The following is an 18,519-nucleotide window of genomic DNA, read 5'->3' as shown; positions in this document are numbered from 1 at the left end:
TAATTCAGTCTATTGTTTTCATTCAATTAACTTTTCACACATCTGTCATGAATGACTGACCTCATTATCCTTTTATAGAAAATATTTTGGAATTGAGCTATTACAACACATTCAGATTTTGGATTGCCCATCATCCCATTTTGCATTAAAATGGTCAAACCAGGTGAAAGTGCACGTTTAAATAAGCAGTGTTGGTAATGTGTATGCAAAAGCAGCACTGCTTGCATCTTCTCCACTTGTAGTTGCAGACAGTATCGCGCAAAAGTGATTCATGTCCGTCTGTGACTGGGAGGAGCAGCCGCGCGCATTCTTACGTCACCGGGCTAATTTGCCTAATCTCCCCGGTACTTTAGACCGCGGTGGAAACGCAGAAAGTAGCAGGTCTGGGGGAGAAAAAGTTCCTGGGAAAAAAGTTCCTGGTACAAATAGTTCCGGGTAATTTTGGTGGAAGCGCGGCTTAAGTGTGACATCTGCGGGCTGTAAATTAAAGTGATGTTTGTGTGAGTAAAGAATAACATGAAGCTTCAAGCTTTCTTGACGTTTTCTTGACGAGAAAACTGACAGCCTCCGACATACGCATGACCAGAGTTTCTCAGCGCGCTGAAGTCACACTTCAAGTTACGTCAAGCATGAACTCAACCCTCTCATGCTCGTGCTGGTGACTGTGGGTCAGAGACGATAGTCTACAGTTTAAAATATTGGTATTTTTCATACAAACACTTATCGTTACTTGACTTGAAACACGAAAGCCCAAACTAAAAAAAATATGCACTTTTGCTGCTTATTATTTCACAGCCACTAATGCAGTCAATAATGAAGAATCAAGAATGGACACCAACCTATTTGTTCCTCTGTATCTTCATGTTTTATTCTGGATGGGTCTGGATAACTCATGTCTTCAATCTCCTCTTTAATCTCCTCTTTAATAAACTCCATCTTTAACAGTCACACAGATTTCAGCTGCTACACCTGGAGTTTGTCCTTCTCTTGTAGGATGATGTGAATATTTCCAGTATTTATTGGTGAATTGTTGTGGGAGGGGCTTCACTGCAGGTGTGAACTGTGATCACTGTGAGATACTGACGCCCACAGGACCAGGTCTGGAAAAATCAAAGATAAGTTACTGAATTTACACTGGATTACTTCAATTACATATTATTTCTGTCAGGAATATGGAGTAGTTTGGTACAAGTTAGATATTAATTGCTTTCAAAACCAGGTTTGTTCAACTCCTGTCCAAAGTCTGAGAGAAACAACAGGACCATCATGTTTAACTGAGCTGCTGAAAAGCCTCTTTGTCTCCAAAAGTTCCCTGTTTTCCCCTCATTCATTATGCTGATGTCTGAGATCTTCTGTAAAGTGGCACATTAAGCACATTTTATTGGTGTAATAGAGTCAAGAGTGTGTGAAAAACTCTCTGCCAACATATTATTACACTCTAATAATAAACCAGGACACACACCGCAATTCATTACATTGGTCCTTAAACATGTAAACTCTGGAGCTGATTAATGTTAAACTCTGTAATCTGAGAAACATCTCTCACCTGCAGAATGGAAATATAAGGCATCCGGAGAAAATATTCAACTTTTGTCCTTCATTCACGATCGCTAACAGCGTCGCTTTTAAGTTTCAGCTTCATCTGGAGAGTCTGCTTCTCGCGCTTCTCTCTTCTGCGCATACTCAGGGCGCGCGGTGTCATGTTTCTTAAAGGGGCCGCATATTCTTAAAGCGTATTCTTTGTAAAGGTGTAAATCGCCTTTCAAGTGTCAGAAGAAAAAAAATATTTGTAGCATTTTACTGTTATTTGTAAGTGTAATTAATGTTTTGTGAAACTGCAGCTTAATGCCATTGCAAAACAAATATGATCTGTATTCTTCCGACTTCCATTTTTCCACGGTTACACTTTTGACACGTTTTTTCCCCCGATTTGCACTGTTCCGTCTTTCCTTTAGCTGCGCTTAAAGTTTTGGCACGATTCTCTCACTCACTGAATGCTGCTTCTCTTACAACTTCTTCTGTAGTCAATCAAATGAGCTTCTTGCTGACTCTCGATTTACTCTTATCTGCCCAGCAAACACAGTACGGGGTGACGACGTCGTCAGTTAGTCGTCATTTGGTCAGCGTGACATTACTTTATGACAACGTTGTGAGGACGTCGTGGTAAAGTTCCATTTTTTCCGAATCTTGGCTAACGTTCCAGAAACGTAGTGGGCACGTCATCAAAAGACGTCGCTAGTTTATCCCACAGGGAACGTTGTGAGGACGTCATGGTAAAGTTCCATTTTTTTTAATCTTGGCTAACGTTCCAGATACTTCCTCAAAAGAAGTGGTCCACTGGTCTCCAGATAACTTTCCAGATAATTGCATTACATGCCATTTGTATATTATATTGGACATTTACCTAATTCATCAAATATGAATAAATTAATCAATGAATCAATGTTTTCAAATCGTCGTGTTTGCAAAAACAACAATACAAAAAATATTACATCATAAAAGTGCCACAACTGTCCCACTATCACATGCCAGGAGTGGCATTTTGCACCTGAGCGGGTCATAGAACTTCAAAATGAGTGATAAATTCATGATTTTTATTCATGTAATGTCATGTGTTAATTCTTGCTGCGTGACTTTGACGAATCAATTTCAAACACTGGAGCGGCGCATAGTTGCCATGGAAACGGCGCACACACAACAGACAAACCGCAAAACTCGCTCCCTCTCTCGTTGTTGTTTTTACTGCTTTCAGGTGAGTTTAGTCTCTAAAATCACACAAATAATACACACAATTGTTCCAGACACTTTTCTTACGTGTAATTGACACACTTCTGTTGAATTTATAGAAATGTGTCTTTGGAGAAAGTCAACATCTCAACCGTTTTCACAACAGGTAAGTTAACGAGGCTAACTCTAGACTTATGCTGCCTTCACGAGCTATCGGAAATTTGGTCATTCCGACTTCTGAAATCGTGGTTACGAACTCATTGCATTCAAGTTTCAAAATGTGAGGGCGTTCATGTGCAATTTTTACCTGGGAAACTCGTATTTACGATAATTCCGAGAGCACGTGAAGGCAGCATTAAGCTCTTGTTTATAAAAGTTTAGGCTTTTAATCACACATTTATGTGTAAATGAGAGGTTTTTATAGTTTTGCCAGTTTTACCGGCAATTGAATGGGTCATTGGAAGGTCGTCCCCTTGGAATTATAAGGTTCTATCTGCGTTCTGAGCAGTTTTGAGATATTGAGCTTCAAAGTTTTTGCATTACATATAGGAAAATGTATATGGGGAACAAGTTTCTTTCAAACATGAAAATAACAGGGACCCTAAATGTATTCTAAATATACAATATCAAAATCCTCTCAAAATTGTAAATGGGGATTTTTGGAATGGGTCAAATGCAGATAGAACCTTCTTTAAACACTTTTCGCTTAGAATTATAAGGTTCTATCTGCCAAACCATTATTTGAACATTAAATATAAAAAATAATGTTGTAACAATGTCTCAACATGTGTTGGAATGTAAAATTGTATCCTTACTTATGACATTTATTTCATATTTTTAGCACTTCCATGTATTTAGGACATTTCAAATTAAGCTAGGCAGGTCTAAATATTTTGTCCAGTGCAGATGTACATTTTTGGTACCAATTTGGTGGGTAATTAAACACATTATTGCAGAAATTGTTCATCTTTCTTTTGTTTAGACAGAAAGCAGCTACTGTAATACATCTGAGCAGGATTTTATTCCACCTAAAGTGGGCCAGGTAAAATGTCTTTCTCTCTAGACATCAGTATGGCTGAAATAACATGCTAAAGTTTATTGTTGTAATTAAGACCCCATCAATTAAACTTTTTACTATTTGACCTTTAAGGCTTAATATTGTAAAAATTAAGACATTTTAAGACTTTAAAAACTGCAAGAAAACAGACATGCTTCAGCAAATTATTGCATAAAGTTTAATAATCATTGAAAAATGATTCACTGACTATATGTGATGCCTGGAATTCGGGCTGCTGTCCTTGACAAGATCGTCAATAAAATTGTCGATCTTGAGGTTTCTTAAAAACTTTTCATTGTGTGCCATAATCCTCACAGATATTGTGTGTCTGCGATCTTTCCTGTCAAGGAAAAAGCCGGCGACACAACCTATAAAGTTGATCCTGATTGGTCCTCTTCTGTGCATTCGAAGTGCTGATTGGCTCACTCAGATAGAACCTTATAGAGCCAAGTCAGAGTTCGACTTTGTAGATAGAACCTTTTTGTTTTTCAATAAAAAGTCCCAAAATGTACACAACTTAAAAAAAAAACATCACATAATGTAAATAAGTTGTCACAGAATAAGAATATGTGAATAACTCAATTTTGACAAAAACGTCAGATAGAACCTTATAATTCCAAGGGGACGAGGTGGCTAATTAATTTAACAAACGTAAGTTACTTAACTTAAATATGTGTGCTGTTAATCAACGACGTCACTTAACGTTACACGAAACCTAGTTCAAATATGGATAAAAAATGTTCTGTGATTTCAGGAGGGACAAAATAACCCTTCTACAACAAAGGGGAAGCTCCCTAGAATCCAACATGTCTGAAGATGTCCAACATGTTTCTCTATGATAAATTGTTTATGTTGATGCTTCCATGCTGATGCCCTGCACCGTAGCAGAGTTGGAGCGGATCTCCTGTCGGACAACATCTCTTAAGGCACTATGAGTAAAACCTCAAACATACACTAATGTTCAAAAGTTTGGTGTTGGTACAATTGTTTATGTCTTTGAAAAAAGTATCTAATGCTCAGCAAGAAAAGCAAAAAAATACAGTAAAAATAATATTGTGAAATATTATTAAAATAATTGTCTCATGATCTTTCAGAAATCATTCTAATATAATGATTTGTTGAAAACAGTTGTGCTGCTTTATATTTTTTGGAAACAATAAAATAAAATGCATTAAATTGATCAAAAGTGACAGTAAAGACTTTTATAATGTTATAAGATTTTTGAACTTTCAAACTTTTAAAAAAAACTTTTTATTCATCAAGAATTCTGAAAAATGCAGCACAAATGTTTTCAACACTGATAATAATCATAAATGTTTCTTGAGCAGCAAATCCTCATATTAGAATGATTGTTAAAGTATCATGTGACTGTGAACTAACCCTTTAAATATAGAAAACAGCTGTTTTACATTATCATGATATTCACAGTAATTACAGTTTGTACTGTATTTTTGATCAAATAAATGCAGCCTTGGTGAGCAAAAGAGACTCTTTCAAAAGCAGGGTGCTCCTCCTTCAGCTGCCAGAGAAGGATGATGCGGTGACAGCTTGGGATAAGGAAGAGGAGGAGGAACACGTAAGTTAAAAAAAAATGTTTACACATTTTTTATACCTTTCTAACAAAAAGCAATAAACCTGACTACAATAGTATGGTATAATTGTATTTTTCAGCTTCCAGTTTGCAAAGATCGAAAGTGAATATATAGAGACCATCCTATCCTTGCCTCAGAAGACCCTGCCCTCTGCTGGTGGGGTAAGAAAGAGACTCTTCCTCTTCTCCCACAGCTCTTCATCATCTCCCTCTGCCTCCTCAACACTGTCTGAAAGAGTTTTCCACAGCTGGGACACAGTCAGGAATGAGAGGCTATAATAATAATAATAATAATAATAATAATAATAATATATATATATATATATATATATATATATATATATATATATATATATATATATATATATATATATATATATATATATATATATGTATGTATGTACAGTGAGGAAAATAAGTATTTGAACACCCTGCTATTTTGAAAGTTCTCCCACTTAGAAATCATAGAAATTGTCATCATAGGTGCATGTCCACTGTGAGAGATATAATCTAAAAAAAAATCCAGAAATCACAATGTATGATTTTTTAACTATTTATTTGTATGATACAGCTGCAAATAAGTATTTGAACACCTGTCTATCAGCTAGAATTCTGACCCTCAAAGACGTGTTAGTCTGCCTTTAAAATGTCCACCTCCACTCCATTTATTATCCTAAATTAGATGCACCTGTTTGAGGTCGTTAGCCGCATAAAGACACCTGTCCACCCCATACAATCAGTAAGAATCAAACTTCTAACATGGCCAAGACCAAAGAGCTGTCCAAAGACACTACAGACAAAATTGTACACCTCCACAAGGCTGGAAAGGGCTACGGGGAAATTGCCAAGCAGCTTGGTGAAAAAAGGTCCACTGTTGGAGCAATCATTAGAAAATGGAAGAAGCTAAACATGACTGTCAATCTCACATTCACATTCATGCATTTGGCAGACGCTTTTATCCAAAGCGACTTACCGGTACATTGCATTCAAGGTACACATTTAACATTTTCTCAGTTCTTGCTTTCCCTGGGAATCGAACCCATGACCTTGGCATTGCTAGCACAATGCTCTACTGTTTGAGCTACAGGAAAGCTCCCTTGGAGCTCCCTCTGAGCTTTCCGGAGCTACAATCTCCCTCGGACTGGGGCTCCATGCAAGATCTCACCTTGTGGGGTCTCAATGATCCTAAGAAAGGTGAGAAATCAGCCCAGAACTACACAGGAGGAGCTGGTCAATGACATGAAAAGAGCTGGGACCACCGTTTCCAATGTTACTGTTGGTAATACACTAAGACGTCATGGTTTGAAATCATGCATGGCACGGAAGGTTCCCCTGCTCAAATCAGCACATGCCCAGGCCCGTCTTAAGTTTGCCAATTACCATTTGGATGATCCAGAGGAGTCATGGGAGAAAGTCATGTGGTCAGATGAGACCAAAATATAACTTTTGGTCATAATTCCACTAAACGTGTTTGGAGGAAGAAGAATGATGAGTACCATCCCAAGAACACCATCCCTACTGTGAAGCATGGGGGTGGTAGCATCATGCTTTGGGGGTGTTTTTCTGCACATGGGACAGGGCGACTGCACTGTATTAAGGAGAGGATGACCGGGGCCATGTATTGCGAGATTTTGGGGAACATCCTCCTTCCCTCAGTTAGAGCATTGAAGATGGGTCGAGGCTGGGTCTTCCAACATGACAATGACCCGAAGCACACAGCCAGGATAACCAACGAGTGGCTCTGTAAGAAACATATCAAGGTTCTGGCATGGCCTAGCCAGTCTCCAGACCTAAACCCAATAGAGAATCTATGGAGGGAGCTCAAACTCCGTGTTTCTCAGCGACAGGCCAGAAACCTGACTGATCTAGAGAAGATCTGTGTGGAGGAGTGGGCCAAAATCCCTCCTGCAGTGTGTGCAAGTGGGTGAAAAAACTACAGGAAACGTTTGACCTCTGTAATTGCAAACAAAGGCAACTGTACCAAATATTAACATTGATTTTCTCAGGTGTTCAAATATTTATTTGCAGCTGTATCATACAAATAAATAGTAAAAAAATCATACATTGTGATTTCTGGATTTTTTTTTAAAGATTATGTAAATATTATGTAATTCCTCCAGATTCCTTGAATCTTTTAATTATGTTATGCACTGTTGAATGTGAAATATCCAAATCTCTTCCTATCTTTCTTTGAGGAACATTGTTTTTATACATTTCAATAATTTTCTCATGTATTTGTTGGCAAACTGGCGATCCTCGGCCCATCTTTGCTCCTAAAGGATTAGACCTTTCTTGGATGCTGCTTTTGTACCAAATCATAATTACAATCACCTGTTGACATCACCTGTTTCAAATCACATCATTATTTAACCATTTTACCTCATTACTAGCCCTAAATTGCTCCTGTCCCAACTTTTTTTGAAATGTGTTGCAGGTCTGAATAACAGGAAAGGATGCATATTTACAAATGACATGAAGTTGACCAGACAAAACATGACATATTTTGTGTTCATATTGTCTGCAATGAAATACAAGTCAAAGTAAATTTAGAAATCACTTTTTTTTTTTGCGTTTTCCATACTGTCCCAACTTTTTCTGATTTGGGGTTGTATTTAGTCAGCCACCAATTGTGCAAGTTCTCCCACTTAAAAAGATGAGAGAGGCCTGTAATTTTCATCTTAGGTACACTTCAACTATGAGAGACAGAATGAGGGGAAAAAAAACAAGAAAATCACATTGTCTGATTTTTAAAGATTTTATTTGCAAATTATGGTGGAAAATAAGTATTTGGTCACCTACAAAAAAGCAAGATTTCTGGCTCTCACAGACCTGTAACTTCTTCTTTAAGAGGCTCCTCTGTCCTCCACTCTTTACCTGTATTAATGGCACCTGTTTGAACTCGTTATCAGTATAGAAGACACCTATCCACAACCTCAAACAGTCAGACTCCAAACTCCACTATGGCCAAGAACAAAGAACTGTCAAAGGACACCAGAAACAAAATTGGAGACCTGCACCAGGCTGGGAAGACTGAATCTGCAATAGGTAAGCAGCTTGGTGTGGGAGCAATTATTAGAAAACTGAAGACATAGAAGACCACTGATAAATCTCCCTCAATCTGGGGTCCCACGCAAGATCTCACCCCGTGGGGTCAAAATTATCACAAGAACGGTGAGCAAAAATCCCAGAACCACACAGGGGGACCTAGTGAATGACCTGCAGAGAGCTGGGACCAAAGTAACAAAGGCTACAGCCTTTAGTAACACACTACGCCGCCGGGGACTCAAATCCTGCAGTGCCAGACGTGTCCCCCTGCTCAAGCCAGTACATGTCCGGGCCCGTCTGAAGTAGGGATGGGCATTTCAAGCAAAAATTATATTCGAAGATCGCTGGTAATTATTCGATTTTTATTCGAAAATCGCAACTCCTCCCCCGCATGCACGCGTGTAAAGGCTACACACATAAACAGAGAGAGAGAGGGAGAGAGACCATTCACGCTCTCAATCTGTAGGATAACAAAATGTTTAATTCATTAGGGAATAGGCTATATCAACTCAAGCCATATATGTATTGTAACATGCTGAAACATATGACTGTAATGTGACATCGCCCCAAGTTACCTGATAAATGCCACAAGTCTACAGCGTGCGCGTGAGACGATGTGTTATTCTTCTGTTGTCTCAGGGCGTTTTTACTCTGGCATTTTAGTTCGGAATGGGGCACGGTTAGCATGAAAAAATGCTAATGTGAAAGCTTACCTACAGAGCTTGGTGTGCACTGAGGTACCGAACCCAAGAACACACAAACGGAGTTCGGTTGCTCTCGGAGCTGTGCCACGATTCACGTGAATGTGCAAATAACACTCGGGTGCGCACTTGTTCTGGAAGAAAGTAACCAGCGCATGCGTTTTAGCCGATTACAATGTCATTAGTTCAATAACATACACGTAAGAGATGATAGTATTGATGATTTACCTGAGATACGATCGCGAGAGCGGGCCTGCAGTGTATTCGCGCATAGAGTGCAATCAGGGCAGCAAATGAATGGCAATTCACGTCTCCTCAAAAGAGTCTGTTTGCAAGCAGCAAAGCCGCCTTCAAGCGACACACATACGGTAAACCCAAGTGTCGTTTACTCAGCTGCACATAATAGCACCAAATTAATTGAAAAAATCCCAATATACTGACCCGCGTTCTGTTTTCTATCACGCCCGTGCACGTTTGTGATGATGTAAGATGAACGCAAACGCACCAGGGTTCAAGTTGAGTGTGAAACCAGACCAACACTGCGGAGGCGGAGGGAACAATCAGACTCGGACCGCAGCAAACGTGTCCAGTATAAAACACCCTGAGAGCTGACTGGTAGCATTTAGGTCTGTTATTGGCAGCGCCTCTGGTTACATGAACACGTCACCACCACAACAGCACCGACAACATGGGGATTTTTTTTGGACGATAATCGCACATACTATTCGATATTCTATCATTAAATAACTAATCGAATATTCGAAAATCGCGACCCATCCCTAGTCTGAAGTTTGCTAGAGAGCATTTGGATGATCCAGAAGAGGATTGGGAAAATGTTATATGGTCAGATGAATCCAAAATAGAACTTTTTGGTAAAAACTCAACTTGTCGTGTTTGGAGGAGAAAGACTGCTGAGTTGCATCCAAAGAACACCATACCTACTGTGAAGCATGGGGTGGAAACATCATGCTTTGGGGCTGTTTTTCTGCAAAGGGACCAGGACGACTGATCCGTGTAAAGGAAACAATGAATGGGGCCATGTATCTTGAGATTTTGAATGAAAACCTCCTTCCATCAGCAAGGGCATTGAAGATGAAATGTGGCTGGGTCTTTCAGCATGACAATGATCCCAAACACACCACCCGGGCAATGAAGGAGTGGCTTCGTAAGAAGCATTTCAAGGTCCTGGAGTGGCCTAGCCAGTCTCCAGATCTCAACCCAATAGAAAATCTATGGAGGGAGTTGAAAATCCGTATTGCCCAGCGACAGCCCCAAAAAATCACTGCTCTAGAGGAGATCTGCATGGAGCAATGGGCCAAACTACCAGCAACAGAGTGTAAAAACCTTGTGGAGACTTACAGAAAACGTTTGACCTCTGTCATTGCCAACAAAGGGTATATAACAAAGTATTGAGATTTACTTTTGTTATTGACCAAATACTTATTTTCCACCATAATTTGCAAATAGATTCTTTAAAAATCAGACAATGTGATTTTCTGGATTTTTTTTTCTCATTCTGTCTCTCATAGTTGAAGAAAATAACAGGCCTCTCTCATCTTTTAAAGTGGGAGAACTTGCACAATTGGTGGCTGACTAAATACTTTTTTGCCCCACTGTATATGGGCGGCAGTGGCTCAGTGGTTCATGTAGGTTGTCAACAAACTGGAAGGTTGGTGGTTCGATCCCCGGTTCCACCTAACCAACTGCCGAGGTGTCCATGAGCAAGACACTTAGCTAACCCCAGCTGCTCCCGACGAGCTGGATGGCGCCTTGCATGGCTGACACCGCCTTCGGTGTGTGAATAATAAAATGAAATCACGCTTTGATGATTGTCATAATTATGTGGTAACGTTACTGATAGGCTATGGTAGACTATACTGCCCTACAAAGGCTAAGTGCAGTAACTACGCAAACACTGAAACTGAGAAAAATGGCTTTAAAGTTTTTACACCAGCCAGTCAAACATGTTGTGGGTAGATTAGTGGTAATGCATTCATGTATTGCCTTCTTAGGAAGACATTTTTTATAGATAAAAACCATGACCACCGATGTGATCTTTGACCCCCAAAATGCAGATACTGCACTCTGCCTTTGGATGACCTTAAACAACTAAAATACTATTGCAAAGGCAAAGTGCAGTATTTACAAACTAAATGTGTTCATCCAACTTTTTTTCATGCTTCTTAATACATGTTTATAGTAATAATAATATTTATATAATACAGAATTTTCATTTTCGGTTGAACTATCCCTTTAATATGGCCATACATCATTTCCTAGAATTAGAGGTTAGAGAGTAAGTTAATTTACATATTTCTTCTTTCTTTAGCCTAACTTCTAAGCTATTTTCAAACATGTACATTTCCTATTTATGCTATCTACACCCTTAAAGCTATAATTAATAATTAAAATATAATTATTATGTATTCTTAGCTAGCCTATCTGTGAAATCCAAAAAACTGATTGGCACTTTTTTTTTTTGTATATTAAGTAGCTTACGAAATTAGTGCGTGAAAATAGAGTACTTTCAGTAGATTATGCAAGTGTACTTTTTCTCCTAGTGTGCTCGCTGACGGCCCGGCTGTGCTCGTCCGGTTGTCACCTGCTGACTGGCGCCGCTAACTTTTAGAGTAACTTTGTCTAACAAGATAACTTTACCAGACCCAGCTAACTTTTGAAGGAGTAACCCGTCAATACAATTGGATTAGCTGCCTGAAACGGAGAGATGTCCGAATCAACAAACACCAACATGATTAAATCAGATTATCTTTACGTTGTCAGAGGATATTGCCTTTAATAGAGCAGCACAGGTTAGTCAAAATTTGCTAGCAGCTGGCTAGTCAATGTTAACTGAATATAAAGCTGTCAGTTGCCTTACTATGAGTTATTATTTTGCTATCTTCCTTACCAGTCTTTGAATATTTGTGTTTTAACGCGAGTTCAAACATCATATGGCTGCGGGATTGTTTCTGTGTGTTACGATCGGGGCAAACCGCATAAGTTACAATCCCGATCGTGACAAGGCTGAAACCGCAGTATCTGCGGTGTCAAAAACGGGGAAACAAAGCCAGAACGCCTTGGTATAGGCTTGGATTTTGTAGTTACTGCAATTTTGACACGCTCGTTTCTCTAAAACTGGACAAAATTGAACCAGCAAACTTTGTCACAAGACAGAACAGATGTCACAAAGCCCATTTCAAGTCTTAACTCAATTTTGACCAAATGTGTAGGTACTGCGCTTTGCCTTTGGACGGCAGTGTTCTTCTATTGTAGGCTACGGTAGACTATAGTTTTTTATATTTCTTAATAAAATTGTGCTAGCTGGAACAAATGCTATAATGAAATTATGAATTATTACGGGTAGATCATCGCAGGATTAAAACTGGTCGAAAGTTTATTTTCAAAGAGCCAGAAAGTAACTTTGCAGCAGGCACAACAAATTAACAATGATACTAACATTAGCGTTTCAGGTAGGACAGTAGATATATCAGCAAATATTGTTCTCAAAGAGATTATTTTTGGAATATAATATAACAATGCACAATCACAGTAGTGACGCCAACTGGGTTAAGCATTTATGATACCGTATCTGAGGGAAATGTTAAAGTGCGTTGATCTCTTCAAAGTAGAGTTGTTCCGATTACGATACTAGTATCAGAAATATCACATACCACAATAATTTCTGGCATCGGTATCGGCGAGTACTTGAACCCATGTACCGATCCGATACCATTTTCTTAAACAAGACCTAGTTATTATGACCGCGAGCTTTGCCTAACCACTGCGCGGTTCTTCTTCGCTGCTCAGAATGCATTGCAAACACAGGAAGTTGTGCTGTGTTTCCACAAGCAACCACTGTTTAGAGCAGCGAAGAAGAAATGAAAAAGCGTTAGCAGTATGTCCGCTGTTTAGCAGTGTGGTGTATTTAATATTATTAATATGTGCATTAAGGTTGACCCGGAAGACTTGCCATAGTTAGTTTGTGTATCTTCTGCGCATGTCATACATAGGAAGTTGAGTCTGTAATGCCCTCATGTTATGTTTCACGTGTTGGCCAGTCCTCACTGATAAAGCAGTAAAAACGCGTGCCTTGCCTCGTTATTGAAGTACACCACATAATTGGCGACGAGGAAAATCGGTTGAGTTCGTGAAATGGCGCACTTTTCCCAAAGACCGGACGAGTTCAAGCCTGAGCATGAAATGTGGTCTGCATACGTCGAGCGCATGGAGTTGCTGTTCGAAGCTCACAGTGTCGATGATGGAAAGAAAGTTCCAGTATTGTTGAGCTCGGTCGGCGCAGCAACATATGGCCTTCTACGCAACCTAGTCCAGCCTGACAAGCCAAAAGACAAAACTTTTAATCAGATTGTGACCATCCTAAAAGATTATTATGAACCTAAACCATTGGTCATCGCTGAGCGTTTCAGGTACCGTAAATGTGTCCAGAAAAGCGGCCAGACAGTGACGGAGTATGCTGCTGAGCTGCGCCAACTCGCTGTGAATTGTGATTTCGGGGACAAGCTGGATGAAGCTCTACGTGATGGATTTGTCAGCGGAGTCAGTTCTGAGGCATGTCAGCGCAAATTGCTCTCAGAGGATAGGCTGACTTTTGCGAGAGCTGTGGAGCTGGCTGTTAAAATGGAGACAGCCCACCGGGATGCGCAGCAGTTGCGGAAAGGTGATGATGTCACCGCTGTTCACAAGGTAAAGGGGAGATGGCACTCACCTGCAAAACAAGAAGGGTGCTATAGATGTAAAGGAAAGAATCATAGCGCCAGTGATTGTTACTACAAAAACATAAAGTGTCATAAATGTGGCAATGTCGGGCATATTCAGAAAGCATGCAGGACGGGGGTGCGGACACGTGAGAGGCTGGAGAAAAAGGGAAAGAGAAACAGTGAGCGAAAAGAAGCAATGACAGGCTACGTACAGGCTGACGAGATAGAAGACGACATTCTGATGTTTTCTGTTTTCAGTGCAAGTGGTGCCGGCCGACGGCCATACAGGGCAATTTTTGATGTAAATGGAAAAAAAGTGCCGATGGAAATTGACACAGGAGCAGGAGTCAGCATTATCTCAGAAAATGTGTATGAGCAGTCATTCTCACATGTGCCACTGGAGGGCAGCAGCGTCACGCTGAAGGGTTATTCAGGAGAAACCATTCCAGTGAAAGGACAGTTCATTGCAAAAGTGACTTATGGAAATCAGATTGCTGATCTACCGCTCGTAGTAGTGGCGGGTGGCGGTCCTTCGCTGTGTGGGCTTGAATGGCTGGATCAAATCAAGCTGAACTGGAAAGTGATTAAAAAAGTCACAGAAAACGTTGCACACCCAAAAACTAAATCCAAGTCAATCCAAGATGTGTTGGATAAATATGCTGATGTTTTCAAAGACGAGTTGGGGACATTGAAGGACATTAAAGCAGCAATTTCTGTAAAGCCTGGCGCAGTTCCAAGGTTTCACAAAGCCCGTGTCCTGCCCTTCGCAATGAAAGAAAGGGTAGAAAAAGAACTGGAGCGCCTGGAAAAAGATGGTGTCATCAGCCCTGTGAAGCACAGCGAATGGGCTGCTCCAGTGGTCCCTGTAACCAAACGGGACGGAGGACTCCGCTTGTGTGGCGATTATAAGGTAACTGTGAACATGGCTACAAACATTGAAATATACCCATTACCACGCATTGAAGAGGTTCTGGCAGCATTATGTGGGGGAAAGATATTTTCCAAAATTGACCTGGCAGCCGCTTACCAACAAGTCCTTCTGGATGACGAGTCAAAAAAGTATACAACGGTGAACACGCATAAAGGACTGTTTGTGTACAATCGGCTTTGCTTTGGCATTAATTCTGCTGTCAGTATTTTCCAAAGGATCATGGAGAACGTGATGAAGGACCTCAACGTCGTGGTCTATTTGGATGACCTGCTGGTGATGGGCAGGGACGAAATGGAGCATCTGATGAACCTGGACAGAGTTCTACAGCGGCTGCAAGAAAATGGCCTGAGAGTAAAAAAAGCAAAGTGTGACTTCGGGAAAACACAAATCGAGTACCTAGGTCACATGTTGGATGGAAAAGGAGTTTACCCTTCTAAAGACAAGGTCAGAGCCGTGCATGATGCTCCAACACCCACAAACATCAAAGAGCTCAGAGCTTTCCTGGGGTTAGTGAACTATTATGGTCGTTTTTTGCCTCAGCAAAGTACTGTTTTGGCCCCACTTTACAGGCTGCTGAAGGACCAAACAAAATGGGGGTGGAGTAAAGTGGAGCAGAGCGCTTTTGATAGGTGCAAAGAAATGTTAGCCAGTGACCCGGTGTTAGTTCACTATGATCCGAGCCTGCCGCTTTCTCTTGCATGTGATGCTTCAGCATACGGAATTGGAGCTGTTATTCAGCACACAACACCTGATGGACAAGAACATCTAATAGCCTATGCTTCTCGTACGCTCTCACCGGCGGAGAAGAATTATTCACAAATTGAAAAAGAAGCATTGAGCCTGGTGTATGGAGTAAAGAAATTCCACCAGTATTTGTGGGGGCGGAAGTTTAACTTGATCACCGATCATAAACCCCTGCTCACGCTGTTTGGAGAACATAAAGGACTTCCAACAATGGCAGCAGCGCGTGTACAGAGGTGGGCTATTATACTGTCTGCTTATGATTATCACATAATCTACCGCCAGTCAGAAGATCACGGCAACGCAGATGGTCTGTCTCGTGTACCACTGCCAGAAACTACGGACGCAGGAACAGAGACAGTGACAGCATACCTACATGCACTAATCTGCGAACACTTGGAAGATGTACCGCTGAGTGCAAAACAAATTTCCAAGGCAACACGCACGGATGCAGAGCTATCTAGGCTGCACAGGTATATCATGGAAGGGTGGCCAAAAGAAGTATCAGAAGAACTAAAAGTGTTCTACAAAAAAAAAGAGGAGCTATCTGTTGAACAGGGTTGTGTTCTATGGGGGACAAGAGTGGTGGTGCCTACAAAGCTGAGAACAGCAGTGCTTAAGGAGATCCACAGCGGACACCCTGGCATTGTAAAGATGAAGACCATTGCAAGGCAATATGTCTGGTGGCCACATGTGGACATGGACGTTGAAAAGACCTGTAAGCAGTGTGACAGGTGCCAGTTGGAGCAGCGTATGCCGCGCCCAGTTCCTCTGCACCCCTGGGAGTTTCCTGGAGAGGTTTGGAAGAGGCTCCACATTGACTTTGCAGGTCCGTTCATGGGTCACATGTTTATGATCGTTGTAGATGCATACTCTAAGTGGCTGGAGGTTTTCAAGATGGCGAAAATAACGTCCTCCGCAACCATTTCAAGGCTTCGGAGACTTTTTGCGTCATATGGATTACCGGAGCAAATTGTCACAGACAACGCCACGACCTTCATGTCAGATGGGTTTCAGCTGTTCATGAAAAGGAACGGTATCCTTCACACAACTGGGGCACCGAGGCATCCAGCTACCAATGGCCTCGCTGAGAGGTATGTTGCCACATTCAAGGCAGGCATGAAGAAGCTGGATGGAGAGGATTTGAGTGTTGAGGACAAAGTCTCACATTTCCTACTGCGATATCGCATAACTCCCAATAGTGTGACTGGAGAGTCACCCGCAGATTTGCACCTGAAGAGACATGTGCGTTCGCGGCTGGACTTTCTAAAGCCAAACATCGCCATGAGGGTGAGAAGGAGGCAGTATCAGCAGAAGGAGGAACATGACAGTCGGGCTGCCGAGAGACAGTTTGATGTGGATGATCCTGTGTATCTACGCAATACCGCAGGGGATAAACCCAAATGGATTCCAGGAGTAGTTACACAACAAACAGGTCCGGTGTCGTACCGGGTGCAGGGAAAGTTAACTGACCAAGTGTACAGGCGTCACGGAGACCAGTTGCGACCTCGATACCCTCAGGGCGTTTCAGACCCAGAGCCTCGAGGAGCAACTCAGTCAGCTGAGCAGGAGAGTGACTTTGCTGAGCCAGTCTCCGAAGCACCTGCCATACCACCTTGTACGTTGGACCAGCCCAAGTTGTCTGATCCAGAGACAGTGACTTTGAGGCGCTCGGAGCGCATAACTAAGCGACCGTCACGTTACAGAGATTAAATATAGTGTAATATTGGACTTGTTCAGTTACTAAAGAGGGTTGAGTTATTTGCAAGGTTAAACATGTTTCATTTAATTAACAGGAGTGAAATTACTATTCTGTGTAAGAGGTGTAGTTAAGGTTGGTGATATGTTTATGCACCACGTGGAGATTACCTTTAATTTTAAAGGGGAGGTAATGTGGTGTATTTAATATTATTAATATGTGCATTAAGGTTGACCCGGAAGACTTGCCATAGTTAGTTTGTGTATCTTCTGCGCATGTCATACATAGGAAGTTGAGTCTGTAATGCCCTCATGTTATGTTTCACGTGTTGGCCAGTCCTCACTGATAAAGCAGTAAAAACGCGTGCCTTGCCTCGTTATTGAAGTACACCACAAGCAGTATGTCTGCTGTTTAGCAGTATGTCTGCTGTTTAGCAGTATGTCCGCTGTTTAGCAGTATTTCGTCCCTGTGTGGATGGCGGGCGCCCGCACACACACACACGTGTGTAACACTCGCTTGCTGTCTTTGTCCTCCCCCAGTTTCTTTACCTCTATGTGCGTTTTTACAGTCTATGGTCACTATATGAGGACACGAACGCATAAACCGCCACTTCATGAGAATTTACCGTGTCATATAATGAACACAGACACTCAATGACGTGACATGTTCACGGCAACCTGTCAAAATAAAAGTTCGGTTTAAAGTGAAGAAATTTTCAGAATATATTAGGCTACTTTTGTAGCCTACAGTAGATTTAGCTACGTCTCTACTAATAATAATAATAATAATAATTATGCCTAGAAGGTTGTAAAGAGATTATTTTGATTCCTACATTTATTTGTTGCACTGTTTTTTATACATTTATATTGTAAAACTAAAATACCTTTTTCAGTTTGCGGTGTTAGATTTGTGGCTGCATTTGAATTTCTTTTTCGCTTAAGAAAAATAAATAATATTACTGTCAAATGCATGTCAGATAATAAAAATACTGTGATAAATACAGTAGTTCACTGTATGTATTTGTTCATGTTTTATAAAGGGATAAGTCTGAAGCACACCATAAAATAATTCTAGCAATTCATACAGGGCTAGTAGTGTATACAGCTGTATATACAGATACACACCCAGGTATCGGATCAGTACTCGGAATCGGTATCGGGAAGGGAAAAAGGGTATCGGAACATTTCTACTTCAAAGGAAGATTACAAACGGCAAACGCCAAATGATTACACACAACGATTTTGTTTTGGTGGTTTGCTTGACGATCTGAGTACAGGACTCACTTTAATGGTAACGTTAGACATTTTTT

At 40.9% G+C, this 18,519-nt stretch overlaps 1 protein-coding gene across 2 annotated transcripts in view; it reads right to left on the bottom strand.

Annotated features, from left to right (window-relative positions):
* LOC307129927 (uncharacterized protein) overlaps positions 1–1,644 on the bottom strand; it is a 35,931-nt gene extending 34,287 nt beyond the window's left edge. Inside the window, exons 1-2 of one of the 2 annotated variants that reach the window (XM_079822726.1) lie at positions 1,547–1,644; positions 840–1,352 (exon numbers count right to left, since the gene is read on the bottom strand). In XM_079822726.1, coding sequence (XP_079678852.1) covers positions 840–936 — 97 coding nt within the window. In that variant the 5' untranslated portion in view covers positions 937–1,352; positions 1,547–1,644. The remainder of the gene's footprint in view (positions 1–839; positions 1,353–1,546) is intronic. The other variant, XM_079822725.1, reaches the window with a different exon arrangement.
* Positions 1,645–18,519: the final 16,875 nt, after the last annotated feature.

This window comes from Gobio gobio (genome assembly GCF_949357685.1).
Source record: "Gobio gobio genome assembly, chromosome: 8".
NCBI classification, from domain to species: domain Eukaryota; kingdom Metazoa; phylum Chordata; class Actinopteri; order Cypriniformes; family Gobionidae; genus Gobio; species Gobio gobio.
This window is presented reverse-complemented; position numbering and strand designations above follow the sequence as displayed.